The sequence below is a fragment of the Somniosus microcephalus genome, chromosome 22 (assembly GCF_052327205.1).
Source record: "Somniosus microcephalus isolate GS21.2 chromosome 22, FLI_Smic_1.0, whole genome shotgun sequence".
NCBI lineage: Eukaryota > Metazoa > Chordata > Chondrichthyes > Squaliformes > Somniosidae > Somniosus > Somniosus microcephalus.
The window spans coordinates 29036326-29061387 of NC_141008.1; the positions used below are offsets into that span (position 1 = coordinate 29036326).

General features: G+C 44.7%; 1 protein-coding gene across 2 annotated transcripts; it reads right to left on the reverse strand.

The window, feature by feature from the left end:
- Nucleotides 1–1693: 1693 nt before the first annotated feature.
- On the reverse strand, nt 1694–24129 carry LOC147102123 (B-cell CLL/lymphoma 7 protein family member B-like). Of its 2 annotated transcripts, none has more exons than XM_085964342.1 (7): nt 23922–24129; nt 20806–20881; nt 18720–18749; nt 15817–15931; nt 13631–13801; nt 9519–9598; nt 1694–6042 (listed from the first exon to the last, which is right to left on the reverse strand). In XM_085964342.1, the coding sequence occupies exons 1-7, from the start codon at nt 24011–24013 to the stop codon at nt 5944–5946; spliced, it is 663 nt and encodes a 220-aa protein (XP_085820468.1). In that variant the 5' UTR covers nt 24014–24129; the 3' UTR covers nt 1694–5943. The 2 variants fall into 2 exon arrangements, with proteins under 2 accessions (XP_085820468.1, XP_085820469.1); XM_085964343.1 differs by having other exon boundaries at nt 9519–9577; nt 23922–24127.
- Between the last annotated feature and the right edge of the window lie 933 nt (nt 24130–25062).

Genomic DNA, 25062 nt, shown 5'->3' on the forward strand with positions numbered 1-25062 from the left:
TTATACTCGGTTATACAGGGCATTGGTGAGACCACATCTGGAGTACTGTGTACAGTATTGGTCTCCTTATTTAAGGAAGGATGTAAATGTGTTGGAAGCAGTTCAGAGAAGATTTACTAGACTAATACCTGGAATGGGCGAGTTGTCTTATGAGGAAAGGTTGGACAGGCTAGGCTTGTATCCGCTGGAGTTTAGAAGAGCAAGAGGTGACTTGATTCAAACATTTAAGATCCTGAGGGGTCTGGACAAGGTGGATGTGGAGAGGATGTTTCCTCTTGTGGGAGAATGCAGCACGGTGGCATAGTGGTTAGCACTGTTGCCTCACAGCGCCAGAGACCCGGGTTCGAATCCGGCCTCGGGTGACTGTCTGTGTGGAGTTTGCACATTCTCCCTGTGTTTGCGTGGGTTTCCTCCGGGTGCTCCAGTTTCCTCCCACAGTCCAAAGATGTGCGGGTGAGGTTGATTGACTATGATAAATTGACCCTTAGTGTTAGGGGGATTAAATACGTGGGGTTATGGGGATAGGGTGGGATATGTGTTGATGTAGGGGTCACGGGGTTCGGGTGGGATATGTGTCGGTGCAGGCTCGATGGGCCGAAATGGCCTCTATCTGCACTGTGGGGTTTGTGATTCTGTGATTTCTGTGAATCTAGAACTAGGGGTCACCGTTTAAAAATAAGGGGTCACCCATTTAAGACAGATGAGGAGAAATTTTTTCTCAGAGGGTCGTGAGTCTTTGGAACTCTCTTCCTCAGAGAGCGGGGGAAGCAGAGACTTTGAATATTTTTAAGGCAGAGGTAGATAGATTCTTGGTAAGCAAGGGGGTGAAAAGTTAGTGGGATTGTCAGGAATGTGGAGTAATCGGATCAGCCATGATCTTATTGAATGGCGGAGCAGACTCGAGGGGCCGAGTGGCCTAATCCTGTTCCTAATTCGTATGTTCGTATCATTCTTGTAAATCTTTTTTGCACCTTCTGCAGTGCCTATATATTCTTTTTGTAATATGGAGATCAGAAATGTGCACAGTATTCCAAGTGTGGTCTAACCGAGGTTCTCTACTTCGGTTTTTGAATTGTATCCATCTAGTAATGAACCCTAGTGCTTTGTTTGCAATTTTTATAGCCTTGTTAACCTGTGTTGCTACTTTTAATGATTTTTGTATCTGTACCATATTTAGAGTTTTATCTTGCAAGGAGTCGGTGGCCTCCTTATTCCTACTACCAAAGTGCACCACCTCACACCTATCTATATTTAAAACCATTTGCCATTTAGATGCCCATTCTGCAAGTTTATTAACATCTTGTATTTTGTCAGTTTTCCTCAGTATTAACTATATCCCCCAATTTGGTGTCAAGCATTTGAGAATTATGAATAACAGTGGTCCCAGCACTGATCCCTGTGGAACACCAATCGCACCTTGCTAGTGTGAGTACCTTTAACCCCATCTCGGTTTTCTGTTTTGTACCCAGCTTGCCATCCATTCTGCTATCTGTCCCCTGACTCTACCTTAGTCAGGAGTCTACTATGGCCTTTTGAAAAGCCAAGTATTTTACACCTACTACATTACCCTTGTCTACTCTGAGGCGGTGGGGGGGGTCAGGAAGGAGCGGGCTTTCTTAAACCACAAATCACTACTCTGAATTTGCCAGGTGTTGTAATCACTTATAACATAAAAAGTCAAACTAAAAACGTGTTTTTTTTTAAATCCATTGCAACACTTTATTTTTACAAGCATTTTGAATAACAATCTAAATAGTCATTCAGGTTTTACAATATGAAAGGCAACACTTAACCTCTGAGGTAAAAAAGTATTTTTTGACATTATGGTTTGCATCTTCAACGAACTTCTATCACTGAGGCACACACCAGTGATTTATAAGTGGTTTGTTTCTGTCTCAGTATTCATGAACAGGAGGCAGATTTTACAGTCAATACCAAAGTGAAGGCAATAGGAGAGGATCAGCACCCATTCTAGGGTGCCCCAGTAAATATCAGAAAATAACTTTCACCAAGTGCTTTATTCTAAAGAGAAGCGGAGTATGCAAATGGCCATAATACACAAATACTTTAAAAATGCGCACACATGTGCTTATACCAATTGCCAAGGTTGGTGCTTACCTTTTCAAAGTTTTAAAAAGGAAAAATAAACATGAAAAACATTTAAACCACTTAACTGAAAAGCCATTGTTTAGAATTTGGGCTGTGCAATAGAATCAAACTAGTCAACTTGTAAAATCGAGTGCTCTATAAGTGGTGTGTGTAAAGTCTGCTACTGTACTAGAGTGCAGTCTAGGCACCATACCCCATCTGACAGTCAACATATACCCTTCAAATCAGGTTTCTTTGGAATGTCACACTATTAAAAAGTGAGATAATTTATTAAAATTTGTCTTCACTGCCTGGAAAAGTTTACTTGAGGCACAAAGGCCTGAAACAATATTTGCAATAAAGCCAACAAAGATTTTTTTTTAATTATGAAAGGAACTTAATTACATTTTTGAACCATTTGAAACACTTAAAAGTTCTGGTGACTCGTGAATTAATTCTTAATATTGGCTGCTATGCACAGGTGTGCATGGGCCTTCTTCAAGCAATGCCTATTGCCTCACTGCTCTAATAATGATCAAGGCTTTTCATACGGACAATAGTTAGAATCCCTCAGCTATATTTTGGTGTAGTACAGTCTGAGATTAATTGAAAGAAATATTTGATTTACAAATCAGAACTCAGTATAAAACTCAAGGACATATAGTCCATTACAACACCAAACAAGGAATGGCCCATTATGTCCTAGGAAAATTCACTTACTACCATTCAAGCCTTATTATGAACAAAGCGTGAGCCGGTTTGAATGCCCTAGAACATCCTGGCTGGTTTCCATTCCATTGCACAACCCTCTATGCATACGAAGCAAACTTTCGATGTAATGCCCTGGACCAAACAGTAGCAAAAATGACAGTTATCTTCAAAAAGAGCAAGCTAAATGGAATTAAAAAGAAAAATATTCAACTTACAAATTGATTAGTTTATTTAGCTCTTTGTATTCAAAAAATATATCTCTTATGCATTTTCTTCAGAAAATACAATCTTTAATATTTTTCACATTGTCCTGGCTTCACTTCCATGAAAAGCAAAATCTGTATCAGTAAGATAGGCGTGTCCATAATGTAATTGGGAAATCTCTGCTCTTCAGAGATTCTGAAAGAGGGCCCAGTGGTTAGAAGATCCACTGTCTACAGCAGCAAGGTACACTGAATCTCCACCGGGATTGGGGGGGGAGGGGGGGGGGGGGGGGGGGGGGAGGGACACACCATTACATTGATAAAAGATACATCTTTTTTGTTTTCATACAAAATATTTTTAATACTTGTTAACTTTTTCAAGATCATAAAAAGAATTGATAAAACTAAAACACAAAAATTAGGAAGTTAGGAGGAAGAAGTGGAGTCAGGTGGAACTTTCTCACCCAAAGTTGGAAATAAAATACAAGGGTAAGAAATTGAAGCAGACAATACAAAGGTGCTCGAAATGCAACTAGATGCACTTCTGGAGGGCAGAGATTGGGGATACTTTTAACTTTCATTGCTAGACAAAAAACAGGCGACCGGGCTGCCCATTTTACATCTCACCAGATTTTCTTTTCAATGGACTTCAGTAGAAAGGAAAAGCAGGCCAGATTTAAAGTGGGCTGCTGATTCACTATTACCTGCTTTTTGCATGGCAATAAAAGTTATAATTACCCAAGTTGAGAGACACGGTGAAAAGGTTTGTAGATGGGTTGATCTATAGAAGAGGGGAGGATTATGTTCACTAATTAGAAAAGTTTAAAACAGCAAGTCAGGATCAGAAATTAAATACCAAAAAGAAACTAATATTGCTACCTGGGCTAGCTGTGAGTACCAAGTACAGGTTATGGAGCAGGGGTTGACTGGGGGACACCACAAGAACACAAGTTTTTGTGCAGTTTGTGAAGGGCAGAAAGAGGCGATGCTTAGGCAGGTGCACTGTGTCCAGGGAGAAACTTCCATTAGAAAGGGCACGGTCCAAGAATAATGTGTATAATAAGAAAAAGATTAGACAGTACTATGCAGTATCTTTTTTTGTCCAATTATTAAATGAAAATCCTGCACTCTTGTGCCAAAAGAGTCAATAAGAAAAATCATACAGAAAAACACTTTGGGAGGTGAGGCGTGTACAATGAGGGAAAATAAAGTCAGTATAACGAATGCCCAAGGTATTATTTTTGAAGGCATTGACTCTTGCAGGGGTCAGGGATGGTCCACAGGTGCCAACAGACCTCTGGTACCACACCCAAGTGATCACCCTTCATATGTGAGCCCAATGCATTTTCACAAAATACTCATCCATTGGCAACATCCCAGCTAATAATTAGGATATTTAAACAGTGATGTTTTCAATAAATACTGAAATGTTGTCATATGCTAACCAGTGTAATACACTGGAATCATGACCATGTTTAAGGGTCTTCATACAGTTGCCAGATTGTTTACTTATTCTAAAACTGGTTGATCTGCCAGTATTACCTGGCTGGCATTTAATCTAGTATCGTCTCCAGTTAGGAACCAGTCTGTTTAAGTAAAATCAGCTGCAAAAGACAGTTTACAGTTTGATTTAGTGACCAAAGTAATAGGATGCGATTCGTTTTGGTGGCGGGGGGGAATTTTCTCTCCTCTTCCTCTCAAGGTGCCAACTCCTTGCTGGGATACTGTTCCAGGAGTACCAGCAGCCCTCTGCTATGTCGCTAAAGTGGTCACTCTTCATGTGTGAGCCTAGCTAGTCAGCGCCAACAGGCTATTCAAACGTGGAGGGTATCACAGTTAAATGCAATCCAATCCTCAGGTCAGCTATACATACGCACTAATGCCGTAGTCATTAGGGGCAGGAACCCTGGCTGGTTCCCACTCTTTAGCCCTTGCACTGAGGGCTAATGAAGTGACACAACTACGACTCCAGCCAAGAACAGAATTGGTTTCTTTTTTTTTAAACTTAGAAAATCTCTAAATCATCTGTGAACCACTATAGGGTTCTCCCCAGGGAAAAATGCAAGTCCTAGTTAACAAGGTACTTAAAATTGGTTCAGTATCTGCAAAAGGTACAGCAAAGATCCACGGCAGCTTAAAGAGACATCCTGCTCCCCTGCAAGATTTTCCAATTTTTTTGCTTCTTAAGTAAATTTATTAAAATAGTGAGCTCCAGAAAATGTAATTAAAAAAAAAATGCTAAATATTTCCATACAAGTTAGACAGTATTTTTTTAAACTGCACCTTATTGTGCCTTCCTTGGCTGCATATGAGAAAGCCCAACTTAACATCATGGAGAAGACTTGAGGATGAAGACTATATATTTATGGACGAAGTCAAGAATCAACATCAACACAAACCTGTCTTCGGTCAGCTTGCTTAACCCTGATTAAGACTTGGAGGCACTTCAGTGTCAAGGCACTTTCATATTGATGCTGGGGCTCCACAAGAGCAGCCCTCAAACGGAGACTGGTAGTCTCCGCTCCATCTTTTGTACTGTACCAGTGTGCAGCCGGTCCCTGTGGAGGGTCAGTAAGAAGGAGGCCCATGTTTTCTTACTTCCAATAGGCACTCTTAAGACCCATGAAAAAGCAGATGCTGGACATGGTTAAGAGGTGAGCAGGGCACTTCCTTTATATTATAGTGCTGCTTTTGACACTATCAATATAAAAGTGTCTTCAACTAGGAAGGCCCAGTGGAGCCATGAACCACACCCGACCCTGTTGCATTACAAAAGGGACATCATTCTGCAATACAGAAACATTTTAAATTCAGACTCCTAAATCACAACCATCACAATTCATTAAAAGTAGAAAATAAATATCACATTCTTCAAAGTCAGTCAGTCGTGTGATGGCAAGTCAGAGGGTACCATGGGAAAGAGCCAGCTTGAGATTCTGGGTTAGCTCTCCGTTACTGGCTGGGTCACAGCATTCTGTCCAGTGCAAACCCTCTTCAGCGGTGGTGCCCCTGAATATTCATCGTCCTCCTCTTCCACGACCTGTTACCAAATCATAGAAAAAGAGTTGACGAATGAAAAAGCACATTAGGAAAGTCTGTCCTATTATAGATACAAAATTCTAGTTCAAGCCAAAACTCACCATAAAACAACACCTGGATTAACATTCTGAAACTGGTTCCTATGAAATAAATGCTGGAAAAAATGTAAATCCCACTTCTGCCGAGTACAAAACAATAGTCCCCCCCCCCCCCCCCCCCCCCCGCAAGTAAATTTATGTGCTCCAGAGATTTTCAGCCTCCTGCCTGAATATTTTATTCATTGAATTGGCCCGGAATCTCGTGATCCCTGTGTCGAGAACTTCCGGTTTTCCAACCTTCAATTCAAATCAACGAACTGTAGTGGGGATCCCCTTGTCCGAACGGCCGTGACGTCAACAGGCTGTCTAAGCAGCCAATCAAAATGCAGAATTCTCACAGACAGCAAACAAGGAAGTGAGTAAGCTCTTAAAATTCTAACGTTTTAAAAATGTTAGAGAGCAAACCAAAGATTGGGGCTCTCACATGGAGAAAAAGCAAACCTGAAATAAAGTTGGACAAACTTTAAAAAAAATTAAAACTTTTTTCAAAAAGTTTCTTAAAAAATTTAATTTTAATTAATGAATCAGCTTTATGGTTACAAACCAATTCAATGTCAGTGAGATTTAACATTTTAGACATAAACAGCTACAGAGACTGCAACTCCCTGTAATCTGGAAGTTACTAGTACCAACCTTTAGTCTGGTTTTGAGAACAACAATTTTTATACTCCTAACTATTTTGCAAAATAAAATGTAAAGGTCAAAAAAAATTACAAAAAATAATAAATTAGAGCTCTGCTCTCTGGATCAATGCTGCAGAGAGCATCCTCTTTCCAAATTTCTGTCCTGCTTTACCAGTCACTGATTCTAGCTGGGTGGCCACTTTACGGTACCTTGCCAAAGTGGCCATTCACCCGCGAGCCTAAACACAGGGACCGGGGTTTGGCTCACATCAGCGGGTCCATGGCGGGCGACGTCAGTGGCGGGTCCCGTTCCTGCTGCTGGCTCCATCCCAGCCTCTAAAATTAATTTCTCTTGATGGGGCTTGTTAAGCCCACCGAGCGTGTTTCACGGCCAATTAGAGGAAGCGGTTCTGGTGACATCATTTGATGACGCGTCATCAGCCGGTTTCATTAAAGGGACCATGTCCAAATTTATTTTGACATTTCTGCTGTCAGTATTCTACAACATTGAGGTGCTGCAAACACTGACAAGCACTGCACAAAGGTGCATGGCTGCACCCAGGCTCTCCCATAACTCCCTCCATATGCTTATGGAGGGAGTCACAGCACGCAGGGAGATTCTCTTCCCTTCCCATGGAGGAAGAGACCTCCCTAGGAGATCAACACAGCCTGGTTGCAAATTTCAGAGGAGGGCACAAGCAGGGCTGTGGTCAGGAGGACCAGGCTGCAGTGGCACAAATGTTTCAATGATCTCAGTAGATCACGAAACATTACCACAAAGCCACACTCAACCTCATCCTGCTGTGCCTCATCACATTCCCATCACTCTGCCTTCCCTACCCTATACCTGCACATCCTTACACCAACTTACCTTGTACCTCCACCCATCCCTCTCCATCTACATTATCACATCCCCATCTCACTAGCCACCCCTCACACTCACCCTCATCCTAGTGTAATCATACCAACTAACAACACACAAGGGTAGCTACTTGGGTGTTTTATCCAAGGTTTATGCAAAGTTTCTGTTAATGTGGTGTCAAACGTTGAAACCTTTATTTTCAACACTTTGCGTTCGTGGACAGATTTTGTGCACCATCGGAAGTGGCTTAGTGAGTTGCAGTGAATGGTGAGACATAACGGTACCCCCCGCAATGGTCATGAGTGTGAAAGGAATGGCCTGGGTATTGTAGGGATGCTTTATGGTGTTGGTGTGGAGTGGTGCCAACCTGGCGCATCATGTGGCGGCCAGGGTGTACAGCATCAAGTGAAGTAAATCTGGCCATCGTGAGGCCATCCCTGGCCTCCCGGGCAGCAATGTGGTCAGGTGCTGATGTCCTGTGCTGCATCAGGTGATTGCAGAGAAGGTTGGGTTGCTGTTAGTGCTGCTCGTGTTGGGGCTGATCATGGTGGGATTCTGAGGACCAAGGTGAGAGAGTATAAAGGGCACCCATGTTGATGGAATAGATGGCAGGTGAAGTTGAGATGACAGAAGCATTCTGTCAATGGTGAGAAAGGTTGTTCCAATGAGGTGACACTGGATAGAGAGTTTGCACCAAACACTTGCAACCTGCATAAAGCTCAATCTGTGTTCCAAATGCAGTAAGCAACAGCTTTGGAGATTGGAAAAAGTGAACAGCTGAGCGGTGGGAGCTTTTATAGCACATTTCAAGCGATCAAGTAATCAGCTGATTCAATGGCCATTCATCTCCCACCTCAGCTTAACAGACGTGATCACGAGCAGCGAAGGCCCCGTGGGCGAGCATGTAAAGTCAAAAGGCAAGCTAAAATGTATTCTTAATGATGTCTAAACAAGTCATAATGAGCTTAATTGGGTCCCCCCGCTGCTGCGTGTCGGGTCTACTCAGTGCTGACAGACCCGATATTGGGAAAGGCGCGTGGCGGCGGGTTGACAGCAGGGTCCCAACCGGCTGTGGAAAAAAAAAACTTTTCCACCCGACCTGCCACTGATCCCGCTCGCTGACCCCCCAGAAAATTCTGGCCAGGGTAACTGTAGGCTAAACGACCATGGAAAGCATCAGAGCAAGCTTGACCCTGTCTGCCCTCACCCAATGTTCATTTTGCAGCAGAGGCCAAAGGAAAGATCAGTAACCAAAGCTGATTTTTCCCTTTCCTAACTGAGGGCTTCCGAACTGTCATCCTCTCAGCTGAGCCAACTCCAAACCTATCTCTGCTCTGTAAGGCTTTGTTTTTACCCACTAGGCCACCAGGAAGTAGGAGGTTTACAGTCAAAGCTCAAATGTTACTGGTGGATGTAACCACTTATGCTTTTTAGTATCTGTAAAACCATCCTATATAAAAAGGTTATACAGCTATATTATTCTCTTAAGCAGTACAAGTATTGATATCCGCCATTTTAATTTATAAACCAGTTTCACCTGCGTGTTTGTCAGGAATGAATCATTCCCCTTCCACGGTGGCTTGCTGCGTAACATTTGACCTGGCACTGAAACCGGGACATTTATAGCAAGATGAAAATGGCAGCATTCACACACAGTTTGTCTTATGTTCATTGGTCTGTGTGTTTTTCTAAAATAGAATTCTAGGATGAGCACGTTTCACCTTCACATGACCAAACTGAGCTAATTAACCCAAGTAAGAGAGGTGCCACTTGAGAGTTCAAAATTGGATTTGGTGCTTAACTCAAATGTGTGCTCAGCTCGAACTACATAAAAATGTACATACAAGCTCAGTCTTCCCTGAACGTGTGTGTGCACAGTGTGTTCCTGACTTACCTGAGGCTGCAAGGGAACCAGCTCCTCCTTTGTGAGCATTGGGGGGTCGTCTCCTACTTCTGAGGAAGGAAGGGAAGGTTCTGAGAGAGAGAATTGAGAAATTACAACTGCTATAACCATACTGTCCACTTGCTGCATAACAGACAGAGAAATAGTAGTGGCACTAGCAGGAGGAGCGAGAACAGTGAAACTCTTGACTGAAATCACTTGGAAATTGGAACACCAGTCTGCACGTTCTTCAAATCAGCTTTAAAGACAAATAATTCAAAGACTATAATTCAAAGACTATCAGGAAGATGAAAACATTTTGATAAATTAAATGGAAACGGTGCCTGGGGAGGAGGAGAACTACTATTTCCTGGTTTGTACAGAGCTTGCTGATTTCAACTGAGGCAATAGAGCGAACACTACTACTGGCTTCAGTCCCCTGAATGGGCCAGGGCTCCCACTCCTAGTTACTAACCAGTGACTCCTGCACTATGGAATAGCCTTCGGACACTCACTGTCTAGGCTGGGTTAGTTGATCTCTGTTGGAGCAGTACAATTGGTACTAGTGCTCAAAATGGCTATTGAGGCAAGCTACCCTCAGGGAGACCTGCAGCACTGGTAGAACTGTGTCCTAGAGAGAGTCCGTGTTTTCTATAAGGAGGAAAAGCAGGTTAATACTAACTGAGTTCTACAGCATCAAAATAAGCCCTACTTTTACTGTGTAGGTACAAACTGTGCGACGCTTGTTTTTTTCTCCCCTCCTCTACGAAAGGTGTCGGCTCCTGTTGGGGTACAATTCCATGGACACCAAATATCACAGCAGTGTGTGAGGCGTGTGTCTATGCTGAAGGCCAATTGTAGAGAGAAGTTAACTCAGCATAGACTGGAAGTTGAAATGCCAAGCTTCTGCTCTGTATGGCTCTGTGTTACACCATGTGATGTAGAGCAGGACCATGAGACTTGGTCAGAGGACTTAGTTATGAAAAGCGTGGACTCTTCAACATTGATAGCTAGCAAATGAGAGGAGACTTTATAAAGGTATACAAGATTCTAAGTGGAACAGAATCAGTTAATTCTGGCTACTGTTTCAAATTAAAGTACAACTGCAGGCCAAGGGGAGATAGGTGCAAACTGGCAAAAGGCAAGTTCTGGATTATGTGGGGTAGTGGAGAGGAAATTGTAGATTTCTGTGGAAGGATGAACAATAATGGGACAAATGACCTCCATCATCTGTACTTGTGTTTGTGAATGGAGGTAAAGAAGAACTTATTGCCTTGCTGTGCCCACAGCTAGAAGCATGTAGACTGCATATCCCAACAATGTGTACACAATCTGAATTTAGCGTGCATATCATAGGATAGCATGGCACAGAAGGAGGCCATTCAGCCCATCGAGTCTGCGCCGGCACTTTCGAAGAGCAATCCAGTTAGTCTCACTCCCCCGCTCTTTCCTCATAGCCTTGCAATTTTTTCTCCTTCAAGTATTTATCCAATTCCCTTTTGAAAGCTACTAATGAAACTGTATCCACCACTCGATCAGGCAGGGCATGCCAGATCCTAACCACTCGCTGCGTAAAAAAGTTCTCTCTTGTCACCTCTGGTTCTTTTGCCAATCACCTTAAATCTGTGCCTTCGCCTTCAGCCATTAGAAACAGTTTCTCTTTATTTACTCTATCTAAACCCTTCATGATTTTAAACATCTCGATCAAATCTCCTCTTAGCCTTCCCTGCTTGAAGGAGAGCAACCCCAGCTTCTCCAGTCTATCCATGTAACTGTAATCCCTCATCCCTGGAACCATTCTAGTAAAGCTTTTCTGTACCCTCTCCAAAGCCTTCACGTCCTTCCTAAAGTGCGGTGCCCAGAATTGGACACAATACTCCAGCTGGGGCCGATCTAGTGTTTTATAAAAGGTCTAGCATAACTTCCTGACTTTTGTACTATGCCTCGATTTATAAATCCCAGGATCCCATATGCTTTATTAACCTGTCCTGCCACCTTCAAAGATTTGTGCACCAATCGCTCTGTTCTTGCACCCCCTTTAAAATGGTACCATTTAGCTTATATTATCTCTCCTCATTCTTCCTACCAAATTGCATCACCTCTCACTTTTCTGCTTTGAATGTCACCTGCCATGTGTCCACCCATTCCACCAGCTTGCCTATGTCTTCGTGACGTGTATTACTATCTTCCTCACTGTGTACCACACTTCCAAATTGTGTCATCTGCATATTTCGATGTACCCTCAAGTCCAAGTCATTAATGTACATCAAAAACAGCAGTGGTCCTCGTACTGAACCCTGGGGAACACCACTGTACACCTCCCTCCAGTCCCAAAAACAGCAGTGGTCCTCGTACTGAACCCTGGGGACCACCACTGTATACCTCCCTCCAGTCCAAATAACAGCCATTCACCTCAACTCGGTTTTCTATCCTTTAGCCAATTTTGTATCCATGCTGCTATTGCCCCTTTTATTCCATGGGCTTCAATTTACTGACAAGCCTATTATGTGGTACTTTATCAAACACCTTTTGAAAGTCCATATACACAACATCAACTGCACTGCCCTCATCCACCCACTCTGTTACCTCATCAAAAAAACTCAATCAAGTTAGTCAAACACAATTTGCCCGTAACAAATCCATGCTGGCTCTCCTTTATTAATTCATGCTTGCCCAAGTGGCTGTTCATTTTCTCCTGGATTATTGTTTCTAAAAGCTTCCCCACCACTGACATTAAACTGACCGGCCTGTAATTGCCAGGTTTATCCTTCTGCCCTTCTTTGAACAAGGGTGTAACATTTGCAATAATCCAGTCCTCTGGCACCAGCCCTGTATCTAAGGAGGATTGGAAGATGGTGGCCAGCACCTCTGTAATTTCTACCATTACTTCCCTCACCAACCTAGGATGCATCCCACCTGGACTGAGCCACTAAGTACTGCCAGCCTTTCTAGTACCTCCTCTTTATCTACTTTTATCTCATCCAGTATCCAGACAACCTCCTCATTTACCGTAGCTTCGGCAGGGTCCTCTTCCTTGGTAAACCAATACAAAGTACTCATTTAGTACCTCAGTCATGCCTTCTGCCTTCACCAATAGATCTCCATTTTAATCCCTAATCAGCCCCACCGCTCCTCGGACAACCCTTTTACTGTTAATATGTCTATAGAAGACATTTGGATTCCCTTTTATGTTAGCCACATCCCAACAATGTGCACACAGTCTACATGTAGAGTGCACATCCCAACACAGTTACAGTCTGCATGTTTTTGAGCTATTCCCAGAGGAATCCAGGACAATGGATCATAAATATAAAGTGTGGGATTGGGCCAGACTAGCTCGTTGTTTTCCTTTATTTCTGTTTCGAAGATACACACCGATTGAGCTACACAGACCTCGTTCTGCTTCGTACTTCCACATGCAATACTGGCAGTGGTGTGCAATGCCTGGTGTTCACCATTCATGCAGCCACTCTCACCATTTACCAAATCCTGGGGACTACCATGGAGCTGTTTTATCTTCAAGGCCATCACTGTTATGGGCAGGTTGAAAAATAAAAACAAAACTGAATGGAGCTGCATGGGGACGAGATAAATGGTTACAATGGGGCTAGGTGACCTACATGTAGGTCACTGACAGACACTTTTGAATCTGCAGGGAGCCCTATTCTTACATACTTCATGTCCTGCTGGAGATCAACCTAACCACACTGCCATTGTTGTACAGTGTCTTCTCACATCTCAAAGCACATCACACCTAATTGATGATAGTAATTGTTGTTATGTAGGCAAATGTGGCAGCCATTTTTCACACAGCAAGATCCCACAAACACCAACGAGATGATTAACCAGTTACTCTATTCTTGGTGATGTTGGTTGAGGGAACAATGTTGGTCAGGACACCAAGAGAACTCTCTGCTCTTCTTTGAAGAGTGACACAGAAATGTTCACAACTACCTGAACAGCCAGGCAGGACCACATTTTAACCAAATAATGGCACCTCTGACTATTCAGCACTCTCTGCATACTGCTCTGAAGTGTCATCCTATTAACTGCTCAATAATAGTTCTGAAAGTTCACGTTGATTACACAGTAACAGTAAAGATTATTCCTATTGCTCTCCATACCTTCCATGCTTTCCTGCCCAAGCATGGGAGGCTGAGAGTCATCTGCTTTAAAATCAGACAGAAGCGTTGGGCTGACAGGCTCACTTTGCTCTGGGCTGGGGCTGGAGTTTGTACTGCTGTCCACTTTTACCTGGTAGGCATCTGACAGGGAGCTCTGGTTACTAGTCTCATCTGAAAGATTAGGGGGAAAAAAAACATACTTAAATCAACTTGAAATCATCACGATGAAGGAGAAAAATAATCTGACAGTTTAGGTTAGGTCCCAATGTGTCCCCATTAGTGTTATCAACAAGCTTTTTAAAACCTCTTCCCCTAGTCTCTGTCCCTACTCCGCTGGAGGCACTTACTCCTGCTAGGATACGGGTCCAAGGTGCCCTGTTGTTCCCAGTGACCATTCTCTATGTGCGAGACTAGACAGTAAGTACTGTCTGGCTTATCTACTACATGGGGCATCAGAGGCAAGCCCAACTCTGTCCTCCATCCCTAGCCCAGGGGTGTTAATGCCGAACATAGAGCCCATTTGCCACCCTTGCTCAGGTCAGGTAACTCAATACAGACTGGGAATCAAACCTAGCACTTGCTGCTTTGTGTTGCTCAATTGATTGCTGCTCTTACCAAATGGTGCCATCGGAGGAGCCTACTCCTTGCTCCGTTAAGGGAAGAGGCTCAAGTTTGGAGATGGTTCCACAAGTATAGTCACTGTGCCAGCAAAGAGGACAGTGGGGGCTATGACAACCAACCCAAACTCTGCCCCCACTTGCTGCCCACACCTGCTTTTTTCCTGTAAAGGGGGGTGGAGGGGAGTAAAGGTGTCGCTGATCAGCAATCAGTAACAAAAATTCTACCCAATTTTTCTTCCTCCTTGGCTCATGGACTTTATGACCAAATGCAGCAATCCACCCTGACACCACTGATACTGTCTAATTAGGCACAGAGCCAGAATTAAACCTGCGACTTTGGGTTGTATACAAGGTCAGTGACATTCAGTGCATTTACTCACTGAGTCACCAGCGTGTTGCGTTTTAAAAAAAATATAGGCAATTAATTGGTATTTAATTAATGCTGAATGTGACAAAGGTCACAGCACCAGTTGTATCGGAGGTCAGCCATTCTGTATTTCTGATTATTTCTTCAATCGTGCATCATTCCCCAGCTCTTCTACCCGTACTGCTCTACAATCACCCACCTAAAGTGTGCTACACAATTCTCAAAATGGCCTGTACTCCGATCTTTCTTTGCAATGGCATTGCCTCTCCTTCCTAAAGTTCAGGAATTCACATTAGTGCTGACACTAGGGTTTCAGTGAAGTTTCATGACGAGAGTATGAAATTTTCATATTGGCTCTGCTTGAATTCTGAGAAACAACTAATACAATTAGTCACTCTGTCCTTCCAAACTTGGAGAACGTATTTTGAGCAGTTTAACACTAGGGTGACATACTGGTGGTTACAGGTCTATCACTGGTCGTGATAATGGTGGGAGCAATTTGAGGTGATGAAGGGTGTCACAAAAAGCATTTCAGAGAGAAATGTAATTGTTCCTATAGTGTTTTGGTGTTGTTATGCTGAACAAGCCTGGTAACAACAGTTACTGTGTGTATGAGAATAAGAAAATTACAGGAATGGCCTAGTGCAAGATAGCACAGCACATGAAAATATCAAATGGTAAGATTTTGTTTTACAGTTGTTTACCAATTAGCACTAGGGGTACAGTAGTGTAGTGGTTATGGTACTGGACTGGACTAGCAACTCAAATCCCACTATGGCAAGTTGGGAAATTTAATTCAATAAATTCTGGTAATTTGTGGGCTGACAGCAGAAAAAAACTGATATGAAAAACTTAACTGGATCAATAGTATCTTTCAGGGAAGGGAACCTACCATCTGTACTAGGTCTGGCCTACATATGATTCCGGTCCTATACTACATGAATGATTCTTAAAGCCCTCAGAAGTGATTTTGCAAGCCACTCAGTTGTAGAAAAAAAATTAAATAACTCTCTTAAGGGAATGGCCTACCACCACCTTCTCATGGCGACTAGGGATAAACAATAAAAAATAAATACAACCTCTCCAACGTTATTCAAACCCCCAAGAAAAGATAAATGAAGCAAATCAAATAGAACTAACAGTAAGTGCACTGGGTGATCCTCAGAGCAGCAGGTAACAGAGTTTAAACACACACTCACCATTCAGTTCCAGGAGAATGGGAGAGGAGCTGTTGTCAGACACAGGCAGCAGTGGGAAGCCTTTGTCTCCCTTTGTACCTTTTGATTCAAGACTGTGCTTCGATTTTGATTTGTCCTAAGTGGAACAGAGAGGGTGCAACAAAGAAAAACAAACAAGGACTGCATAGTAAAGCAAAGCACTTTTCTACTCATTCCTCTCATCCTTCCCCCCCATTCCTCTTATCCTTCCCCCCATTCCTCTTATCCTTCCCCCCATTCCTCTTATCCTTCCCCCCCATTCCTCTTATCCTTCCCCCCCATTCCTCTTATCCTTCCCCCCCATTCCTCTTATCCTTCCCCCCCATTCCTCTTATCCTTCCCCCCCATTCCTCTTATCCTTCCCCCCCATTCCTCTTATCCTTCCCCCCCATTCCTCTTATCCTTCCCCCCCATTCCTCTTATCCTTCCTCCCATTCAAACAGAAATCGAACACCTCACACATTCTTTCACCAGAGGGTTAGTTAGAAGTGATTCCAGGTGTTTTAACTACATTCAGACAAAAGCTGCTTTTGAGGCTGATAAAAGTCATTCCTGAGTAAGATACTTCCTTCCTCTTTCCTGACCCCCTCTGGCATATCCGTAGACCAAGTATCACCAGAACCTACATCTGCTTGCAACCTGGCTACAACGCTATCAGTTGGCGCCATAGTTGAGAGGATTTTGAGGTGATGCCAACACCATGGTTACAACAGATTTTCCTTTTCAAATTAGGCAGGGCAAAGTGCATTAAACATTTTATTTCTGGACTTGTCCAACACAAGAAAAGGTGAGAGGAGGTTCTTCAATTCCTCATTAAAACAATGCAAGCAATGACAGTAACCTCCCCTCCCCCCCCACCTTCAACCCTCCCCCCCACTTCAAACCCTTCCCCCCCCACCTCAACCCTTCCCCCCTCCTCAACCCTTCCCCCCACCCTCAACCCTTCCCCCACCTCAACCCCTTCCCCCCCACCTCAATCCCTTCCCCCCACCTCAATCCCTTCCCCCCCACCTCAATCCTTCCCCCCCCACCTCAATCCTTCCCCCCCACCCAATCCCTTCCCCCCCACCTAAAACCTTCCCCCCACCTCAACCCCTTCCCCCCCCACTCAACCCTTCCCCCCCCCAACCTCAAACCCTTCCCCCCACCCACCTCAACCCCACCCACCTCAACCCCTCCCCCCCCACCTCAACCCCTCCCCCCCCCACCTCAACCCCTTCCCCCCCCACCTCAACCCTTCCCCCCCCACCTCAACCCCTTCCCCCCCCCCACCTCAACCCCTTCCCCCCCCACCTCAACCCCTTCCCCCCCCCACCTCAACCCAACCCCCCCCCACCTCAACCCCTTCCCCCCCCACCTCACCCCTTCCCCCCCCACCTCAACCCCTTCCCCCCCCACCCTCAACCCCGACCCCCCCCACCTCAACCCGACCCCCCCCCACCTCAACCCTTCCCCCCCCTCAACCCTTCCCCCCCCACCTCAACCCTTCCCCCCCCACCTCAACCCTTCCCACCCTTCCCCCCCCTCAACCCTTCCCCCCCCTCACCCCACCTCAACCCTTCCCCCCCCACCTCAACCCTTCCCCACCCTTCCCCCCAACCCTTCCCCCCCCCAACTCAACCCCTTCCCCCCCAACTCAACCCCTTCCCCCCCACCTCAACCCCGACCCCCCCCCACCTCAACCCCGACCCCCCCCACCTCAACCCTTCCCCCCACCCCACTTCAACCCTTCCCCCCACCCCACATTCACCACAAGTTGCTTGGGAATTAGGATTCCATACCATACCATGCAATGTTTCCAAACAAAACTCCTTTGATTATTGGGAGTGGGAAGGGGATCATAGTCTAAATAACATCAGCCTTGATTCATTCCCAGCCTCCAAGCTCCTGCTCTCTATTTTATCAGTGTAATCATTGCTCTCGGAGCCGTCCTTCTTGATTCTCCCACGCTACAAATATTCTGGTCTACATAGTCTGCACCCTCCCTGTGTTGAAATTAAGACACAGCCCTGTCTTCTACTCGAATTCATGATTTCCAGGACATCAAAACTGTGGAACGCCCTACCTCCCTCAGTCTTCACTCCCTCCCACAATCTCTTTCCAACCTTGCTGCTGCCCTGCACTATGGGCCTTCCTTAGATTTTCCAATTTAAACAAGCCTGAAGCCAAGACAGTTTTGTGTTAAATTCACAGCTATTTCCTCCCTCAAGGCAAGAAAAGGAGCTTGGATTTGTCTGAAAAGTTAACTCCTTTTGTACTAGGTTCACTTGAATTGGGAAAGCATCCAATCATATAATTTTAAATTATGCCCTTATAAACTTGTCTCTGCAGAGAGCTGTAGTGGCCTCTGGTTGAGGCGATGCAATAGAGAATCCTTCTGACTTTTCCCATAATGTATTAGTACCACTTAAGTCTAGTGACAATACCGGAACACACAAATACAGAGTTGGTGTCACTGCGGACATGTCTAATCTGTTATTTCTGTCCTGATGTAAGGAGTCTCACATCTGTCCTTTTGTCTTTCCCTTCCCATCCAAGTTTCTCCCTTCCTCTCCTGTAGGTGCTGCGAAGGCATTAACTCGTATTGAAGTACGGTGCCACTTCATTCTTCATGTGTGAGCTTAGACAGAGGAAGGAGGCAATTCAACCAAGTGGGCCAAGCAGCCAAGCCAGGTCCTGCCCTCACCGATACCCACATCAGTAGGAGTCACTGCATAATGAGCACAGCGAGAACCCGGCATGGTTTTTAACTCCCTCGCTAACACAGGGACACAGAGGTCAATTGTAGCATCCCTGAAAGAAGCTGGGCTGAGCTCAGCAAATTCAGCGCAGACTGGGAATTGAACCTGGGACCGTCCTGGTTCCACACTGGTCAGTGCACTTACCAACTGAGCCATTCGGGGAGCTCGGATACCCTTTGGGGAAAAAAAGGGAAAAAGAGAGAGTCAAGGATAGCGATAAATATGTCATTTATAGCAATTATTTCTTTAGTGATTGTGATATCACTAAGGATGAGAGAAGTTACTGGGCTCAACAGTGTGAGAAATTGGAGTTAACTTATATCTGTAATAAGTTACTTCAATGTAGAAAAATAGTTCCAAGGCACTTCACAAATGCATAAGGAAAAAGGCTGAAGGGACAAACATCAATAATGGACCAGGGAGGGGGGAAGGGAGGGGGCGGGAAGGGGAGGAGGAAGGGGGGGGAAGGGGAGGAGGAAGGGGGGGGAAGGGGGGTTGGGCACAGATGCACGAGGCTGGAGTCAAGGAGGGGGGAATTTGGGGGTGGAGAAGGTTAGAGATGCAGAGGGATGAGGTTATGAAGGAATTTAAACACGAGGATGAAAGTTTTTAATTTGAGCCACTAAAAGACCAACTGTCAACATAGATTAGCAAGAATGGATGATGGTGAAGCAGGACTTGGTGCAGAACAGTATATGGGGCAGCTGAGTTTTGGATGAGCTGACGTTTATAGATAGCGGAGGATGGTAGGCCGGCCAGGAGAACATTGGAATAGTCGAGTCTGGAGGTGACAAAGGCAAGAATGAGGGTTTCAGCGGCAGAAGGCATGAGGTTGGGGCAAAGGCGGGTAACATTACGGAGGTGGAAGGAAGCAGACTTTGTGATGGAGTGAATATTCAATTGGAAGCTGAGCTTGGGGTTGAATAGGAGACCAAGGTTGCTAACAGTCAGATTCAGACAGAGACAATGGCCAGGGAGCGAGGTGGAGTTGATGGCGACAGTAAAGAATTTGCGGTGGGGGCCAAAGACAACTCACGCAAGGAAAATGCAACTCATGCAAGACTGGATGTCAGACAAGCATTGGCAGGGTTGAGAGATGTGGTACGGAGATAGAGCTAGGTGTCATCAGTATTTATGTGGAAGCTGACCCTGTGTCTGCGGATGATGGCTCCAAGGCGGAGCATGTAGCCGAGGAAGAGGAGAGGGCCAAGATGACATTGGTAGAGATGTTCTGGCAATGATGAGATAGAGTAGAGCCTTGTGAGGGCAGTCCCACCGGCTGGACAACAGAGGAGAGGCATTGGAGGAGGATAGTGTGGTTGACCGTGTCAAAGGCTGCAAAAGGATGAGGGTGGATAATGCACCACGGTCACAGAGAATGCCGTTTGTGACTTTAGTCTTTTGGGGGCTAGAGGAGGGGCAGGAATTCAATCGGAGTTGTGCGAGAGAGGAGGATGGATCTGGGAGACGACAACACATCCAGGGACTGTGAGGATGGGGCAACAGTTTGCAAGGGCAGAGAAGGTGAGGTTGGGTTTTTTTGAGGGGGGGCATGATGATGGAAGATTTGAAAGGGAGGAGGACAGTGTCTGGGAAAGAGAATGTCAGCTAGCATGGAGGCCAGGATGAAAAATGGGTGGGTAGGAATTTAGGGGCGAAGGACCAGACAGTTGAAATGAAAACCATACTGTTGGGTTCAGTGAGCACTTTCTTTCACAACATTTTCCAGCATCAGCAGAACACGCAAAATAAACCAAGAGAAAGTCAGTCAAAAGAGAAAAATGGCAATCTCAGTTATATCCAAAAGGAGAGGCATCTCCCTCCCCCAGTGGCCGTGATCATTCTCATTTAGTGCAACTTAAGTTTTGCTTTGTGAATTTTCTGCTGAGAAATTGGAACACTTTCATGTTTTGAGCCACTCCCAGGTCAGGTACAGCACACTTAATGAAAGCTCCCTTCACTCTACCCCAACAATGTACCTCAGCCCCAACTATTCTGGTATTTTTGCATCTCCTACACCAACCATCCTGGGGATCTCACTAAGGGTGTGCACCATGGCATTTAGTGTTAAATTAGGGGCAGTTTTGTGTTATGGGTCCAAACCCACTAGGAACCAGTTTGAGATTGCCTAAACCAATTTCTCATATGACCCTTATAGTCCGCATTTCAATTTTTACATCAAACTAAATGATCATGAATTATAAATGGATGACTTTTCAACTCTACCCACCTCTTTGGGGTCAGTCACTGGCACCCATTTAAATATCCGCAGCGACGTGTCGCCCACTGTCACCCACTTCTTCTCCCTGTGGAAGTTCAGAGTTCACAGTTAATGAGTACAATTTGTAAGGGACTGGGGTTTGAAGAGTAAATAAATAAAGTGCCAATCTACACAGACCAATAAAGGTTCTGTTTCCAAAGCTGACTGGTAGACAGCAGTTGCAGCAAGGCAGCCTACACCACAATAAATACAAACTTGCTTCACAAAAATGTAATTTCTAAGGAACACATCTATCTATTTCCAGATACAAATTGACAGAATCTGCCACATTTTGTGTAAAACATCAACAAATCGCAACTGAACTAGATTTCAAAAAAATACAAAGAGATGCAAGCCCAGCCCATGCTGATGTCAATCACAGTTGCTGTAGGAAGTTTACAGACTGACCAGCAGCCAGAAATTTACAAGCACTGGCAATCTGCCATCTTTCTTCAAAAAGAGCAAGGAGATTCTCATAGACCTTACATCACTGCTTGTTTCCAGCAATTACACCTAGCTGCCTTAAAAGGACAGGTGAACTCAAAACACAAATATTTAATGCTGCTCCTGCAGTTATAAAACATAACATCCAACTTACCATGTGCAATGCAAAGGAGCTCTGCTAGTATAAACAAAAACAAAAAACCACAGAAATATCTGTACCCGAGTTGGTTCAATACCATGAACACAGAGGACTCTTTATACAACTTTTAAAATGCATTTGTAATAAATCCATAAATTGAAGATTGTGATTATACCACATTGGACTTGAACATATAGAACCAGGAACCAATTTAATCCACAGGATTTGTTAATTAAATTATACACCTTTTGATGGAGAAGTGCTGCTGCTGCCGACAATCCATTATTGATTTTTTTTTGTACCAACAGTAACTTGCCAGAATGTTTTATGCTGCGTCACTAGGATTGACGCAAAGTGTGCTGATGGGAGTATGACATTTTCAGGCACTCTGTCCAATATTCCTCCTCTTCCAGTAAAACTTGATCAGCGTGTGAAATGTTCATATTGTTTCCACTTGAACTTTAAAAACATATCCAACAGCACAATAAAAGGTCACAGCCTTCCAAACTTGAATTGTGTCTGAAGAGGGCACTTCACATCAGTTTGGCTCAGTGGTAGCACTTTCACCTCTGATTTAGAAAATCACAGGGCCAAGCCCTACTTCAGTACTCTGGCACATAATCGAGTCAGACAGTTCAGTGCAGTACCGAGCGCTGCATTGTCGAAGGTGCTGCCTTTTGGATGAGGCATTAAAGAGATCCATCTGCCTGTTCACATGGATGTAAAAGATCCCATGGCACTTCCTTTGAAGAGTGTTGTGTGATGTTAATGCATCATCTCAAGTTGATCCTAACACTATCAGTGACTGACCTGTAACCACCAATACTTCTCCCGAGTGATATCTACCTCAAAATGCTCTCTCCAAGCACAAACCAAGTTCTAAAATGGTAAAATCTACAACTATACTGTTGGTCTTCTTCATAGTTCAGGTGGACACAGTATGACCTCCACACTTTCTTGAAATCACATTGTGAATGAGTACACTCACTCTTCACCATTACAACAAAAAACACGGTTACAGAAAAAGAGGAGAGTTTGAATTTATACCACATTACCCTACTATGCCAGCCCAGAAGTTGAGAGTTGCTTTATCATTCCATCCAGCTGCCAACAGAATATACCTCAAGTCTCCAGAGAATTTCAGGTGCATGTGCTAATCCCAACTTCACTGTCCCATTTGGGGCATTGCAGTCAGGAGGCTTGGCTGCAACAGCAGAAGTGGGAGCCATTGTAAGAGCAGACTGAATCAGGATTGTACACTGCATGACAGGTGACCCGGATTCCTAATACAGACTAAGTGAAACAGCGAGATAAGAGTGGACTTATTTCAAATGGTTTGGTGGAGGGGGATTTAGAAGATTCTCGCCTCGGAGTTACAAGGTTGTGGGTTTAAGTCCCACTCCAGAAACTTATGCACATAAAGCTAGACTGACACTCCAGTGTAGTACTAAGGGAGTGTTGCCTTTCAGACGAGACGTTAAACTGAGGCTGTTTGCTTTCTACAGTGGATGTAAAAGATCCCATGGCACTACTTTAGAGAAGGGGAGTTATTCCTGGTGTCCTGACCAATATTTATGGCTCAGTCAACATCACAAAAAAACAGATCTAGTTATTATCACATTGCTGATTGTGGGAGCTTGCTGTGCACAAATTGGCTGCCGCGTTTCCTACAACAGTGACTACAGTTCAAAAAGTACTTAATTGGCTGTAAAGTGCTTGGGGACGTCCTGAGATCGTGAAAGGTGCTCTATAAGTGCAAGTTTTTCTTGCTTTAAAAATATATTCTACATAACAGTAGATTAGAACATGAAGGCGGTTTAGAGGATGGGGTTATTCCATTATCTGTAAGTTTTCCCTCCACCTCTCTCCTCCAGTAACACACTATTTATTACACATAACAGACTTCTGGAATTTAATCGTGTGTCTTGAGCAGCATGGCCCAATATCTCAGCTAAATGCTGCAGTGATATAATGGGCAGCCACTTTTCCTGGAGTATTTAATGGTCTCAGTTGCAACAGAGTGACCAATCTCCTCCTGGTCACGTAGCTCTTACTTCTGCAGACTGAGGGGTGTGCAGAAGAATACTGGCAATACCCACAGCAAATACCCAGTTGCCTATCGTCACTTGAAGGAGAAGATTGATCAGCATTTCAAATGGCAACTCATCAGGCGGCGGAAGGGAAGGGGGGGGCTCGGGGCGTGTTGTGGCCTGCTCCGCATTGAGGAGGGATCAGAATTCGGCTTCACTCCGGGACTCTCACCGAATGAATCAAACTACAATTGCCCGCCCACAGTGCAACCGGAAATCCCGCCTCCCGAACTCATTAGTCGGCGCTGAGACGCGGTTGCCACAGGAACCGAGGTCCACTGACGTTCGTGATTGGTTGGCTGAGCCGTCAGTCAAACAGCCGACACGTCATTTCTGCTGTCAGCCTCGGCTGCTCCCGCCCGTGCGTCGTCCCTCTCCCCTCAATAAAAAGTATTTACCGGAAACCTACTCACCATTTTCGGACCTTCTCGATAGCTGCCATAACCTTTTTGATATCATCTTTGGCTCGGCTGCGTGTCTCCGCTCTAACCGACCGGCCCGACATCCTCTCATCCGCGATTTTGTTCGAATAAAAAACTTTATCCGCTTTCCCGACAAGCGCGGCTCCAATCCCCGAGCCCAGCTCTGCGCGTGCGCCGTGCGTCAGCCTGACGCAGACCTGGCACATGCACGGCCAACGTCATCACGACCTTTCCGCAAGGTTATTTAAATATTGCAATTAAACCCCCCTCATTCTCTTCAATGGAGTCAGGGCAGCAACAACAACTTGCATGTATATGGCATTTTTAACACAAAGAAATGTGATAAAGAACTTCATAGGAAAAAAAGGGAAATGGATGGCAAACCAGAAAAGGAGAAATGTAAGAAGTCACACAACACCAGGTTATAGTCCAACAGCTTTATTTGAAATCACAAGCTTTCGGAGCGCTGCTCCTTCTTCAGGTGAAGTGGAGAAATGCATAAAGACGCAGCTTATATAGTCAGAGAATCATGTCAGATGTTTACAGGTAACCTTTCCAACTGCCATTTATCACACCTCGGCAGAGAGATAATCACAGCAGTCAAAGGTGTGAATGGTGTCCAAACAGGTCAGTCAGGGAAACATTACATCAAAGAACAATGAGGTGGGGTCACAAGGGGTCAAATATTGCAGATGCTGGGGTCTATGAAAAACAAAAAAAGACAAAAAACATTTTTTTTGGCTGGAAATCACAGCAGGTCCGGCCGCATCTGTGTAGAGAGAACAAGCCAATGTCGACTCGAGTCTGGATGACCCTGCATCAGGTGGGGTTACATGTAGCGTGACATGAACCCAAGATCTCGGTTGAGGCCGTCCTCATGGGTGCGGAACTTGGCTATCAGTTTCTGCTCGACGATTTTGCGTTGTCGTGTGTCTCGAAGGCCACCTTGGAGAATGCTTACCCGAAGATCGGAGGCTGAATGTCCTTGACTGCTGAAGTGTTCCCCGACTGGGAGGGAACACTCCTGCCTGGTGATTGTTGTGCAGTGTCTGTTCATCCGTTGTCGCAGTGTCTGCATGGTCTCGCCGATGTACCATGCTCCGGGGCATCCTTTCCTGCAACGTATGAGGTA

Coding starts and splice junctions, on each gene's coding strand:
- LOC147102123 (XM_085964342.1), bottom strand. CDS start 24,013: ATGTCGGGCCGGTCGGTTAGAGCGGAGACACGCAGCCGAGCCAAAGAT. Junction 20,882..23,921: donor ATCGAGAAGGTCCGAAAATG/GTGAGTAGGTTT, acceptor GAACTTCCACAG/GGAGAAGAAGTGGGTGACAG. Junction 18,750..20,805: donor CAGTGACTGACCCCAAAGAG/GTGGGTAGAGTT, acceptor TTTTCCCCAAAG/GGTATCCGAGCTCCCCGAAT.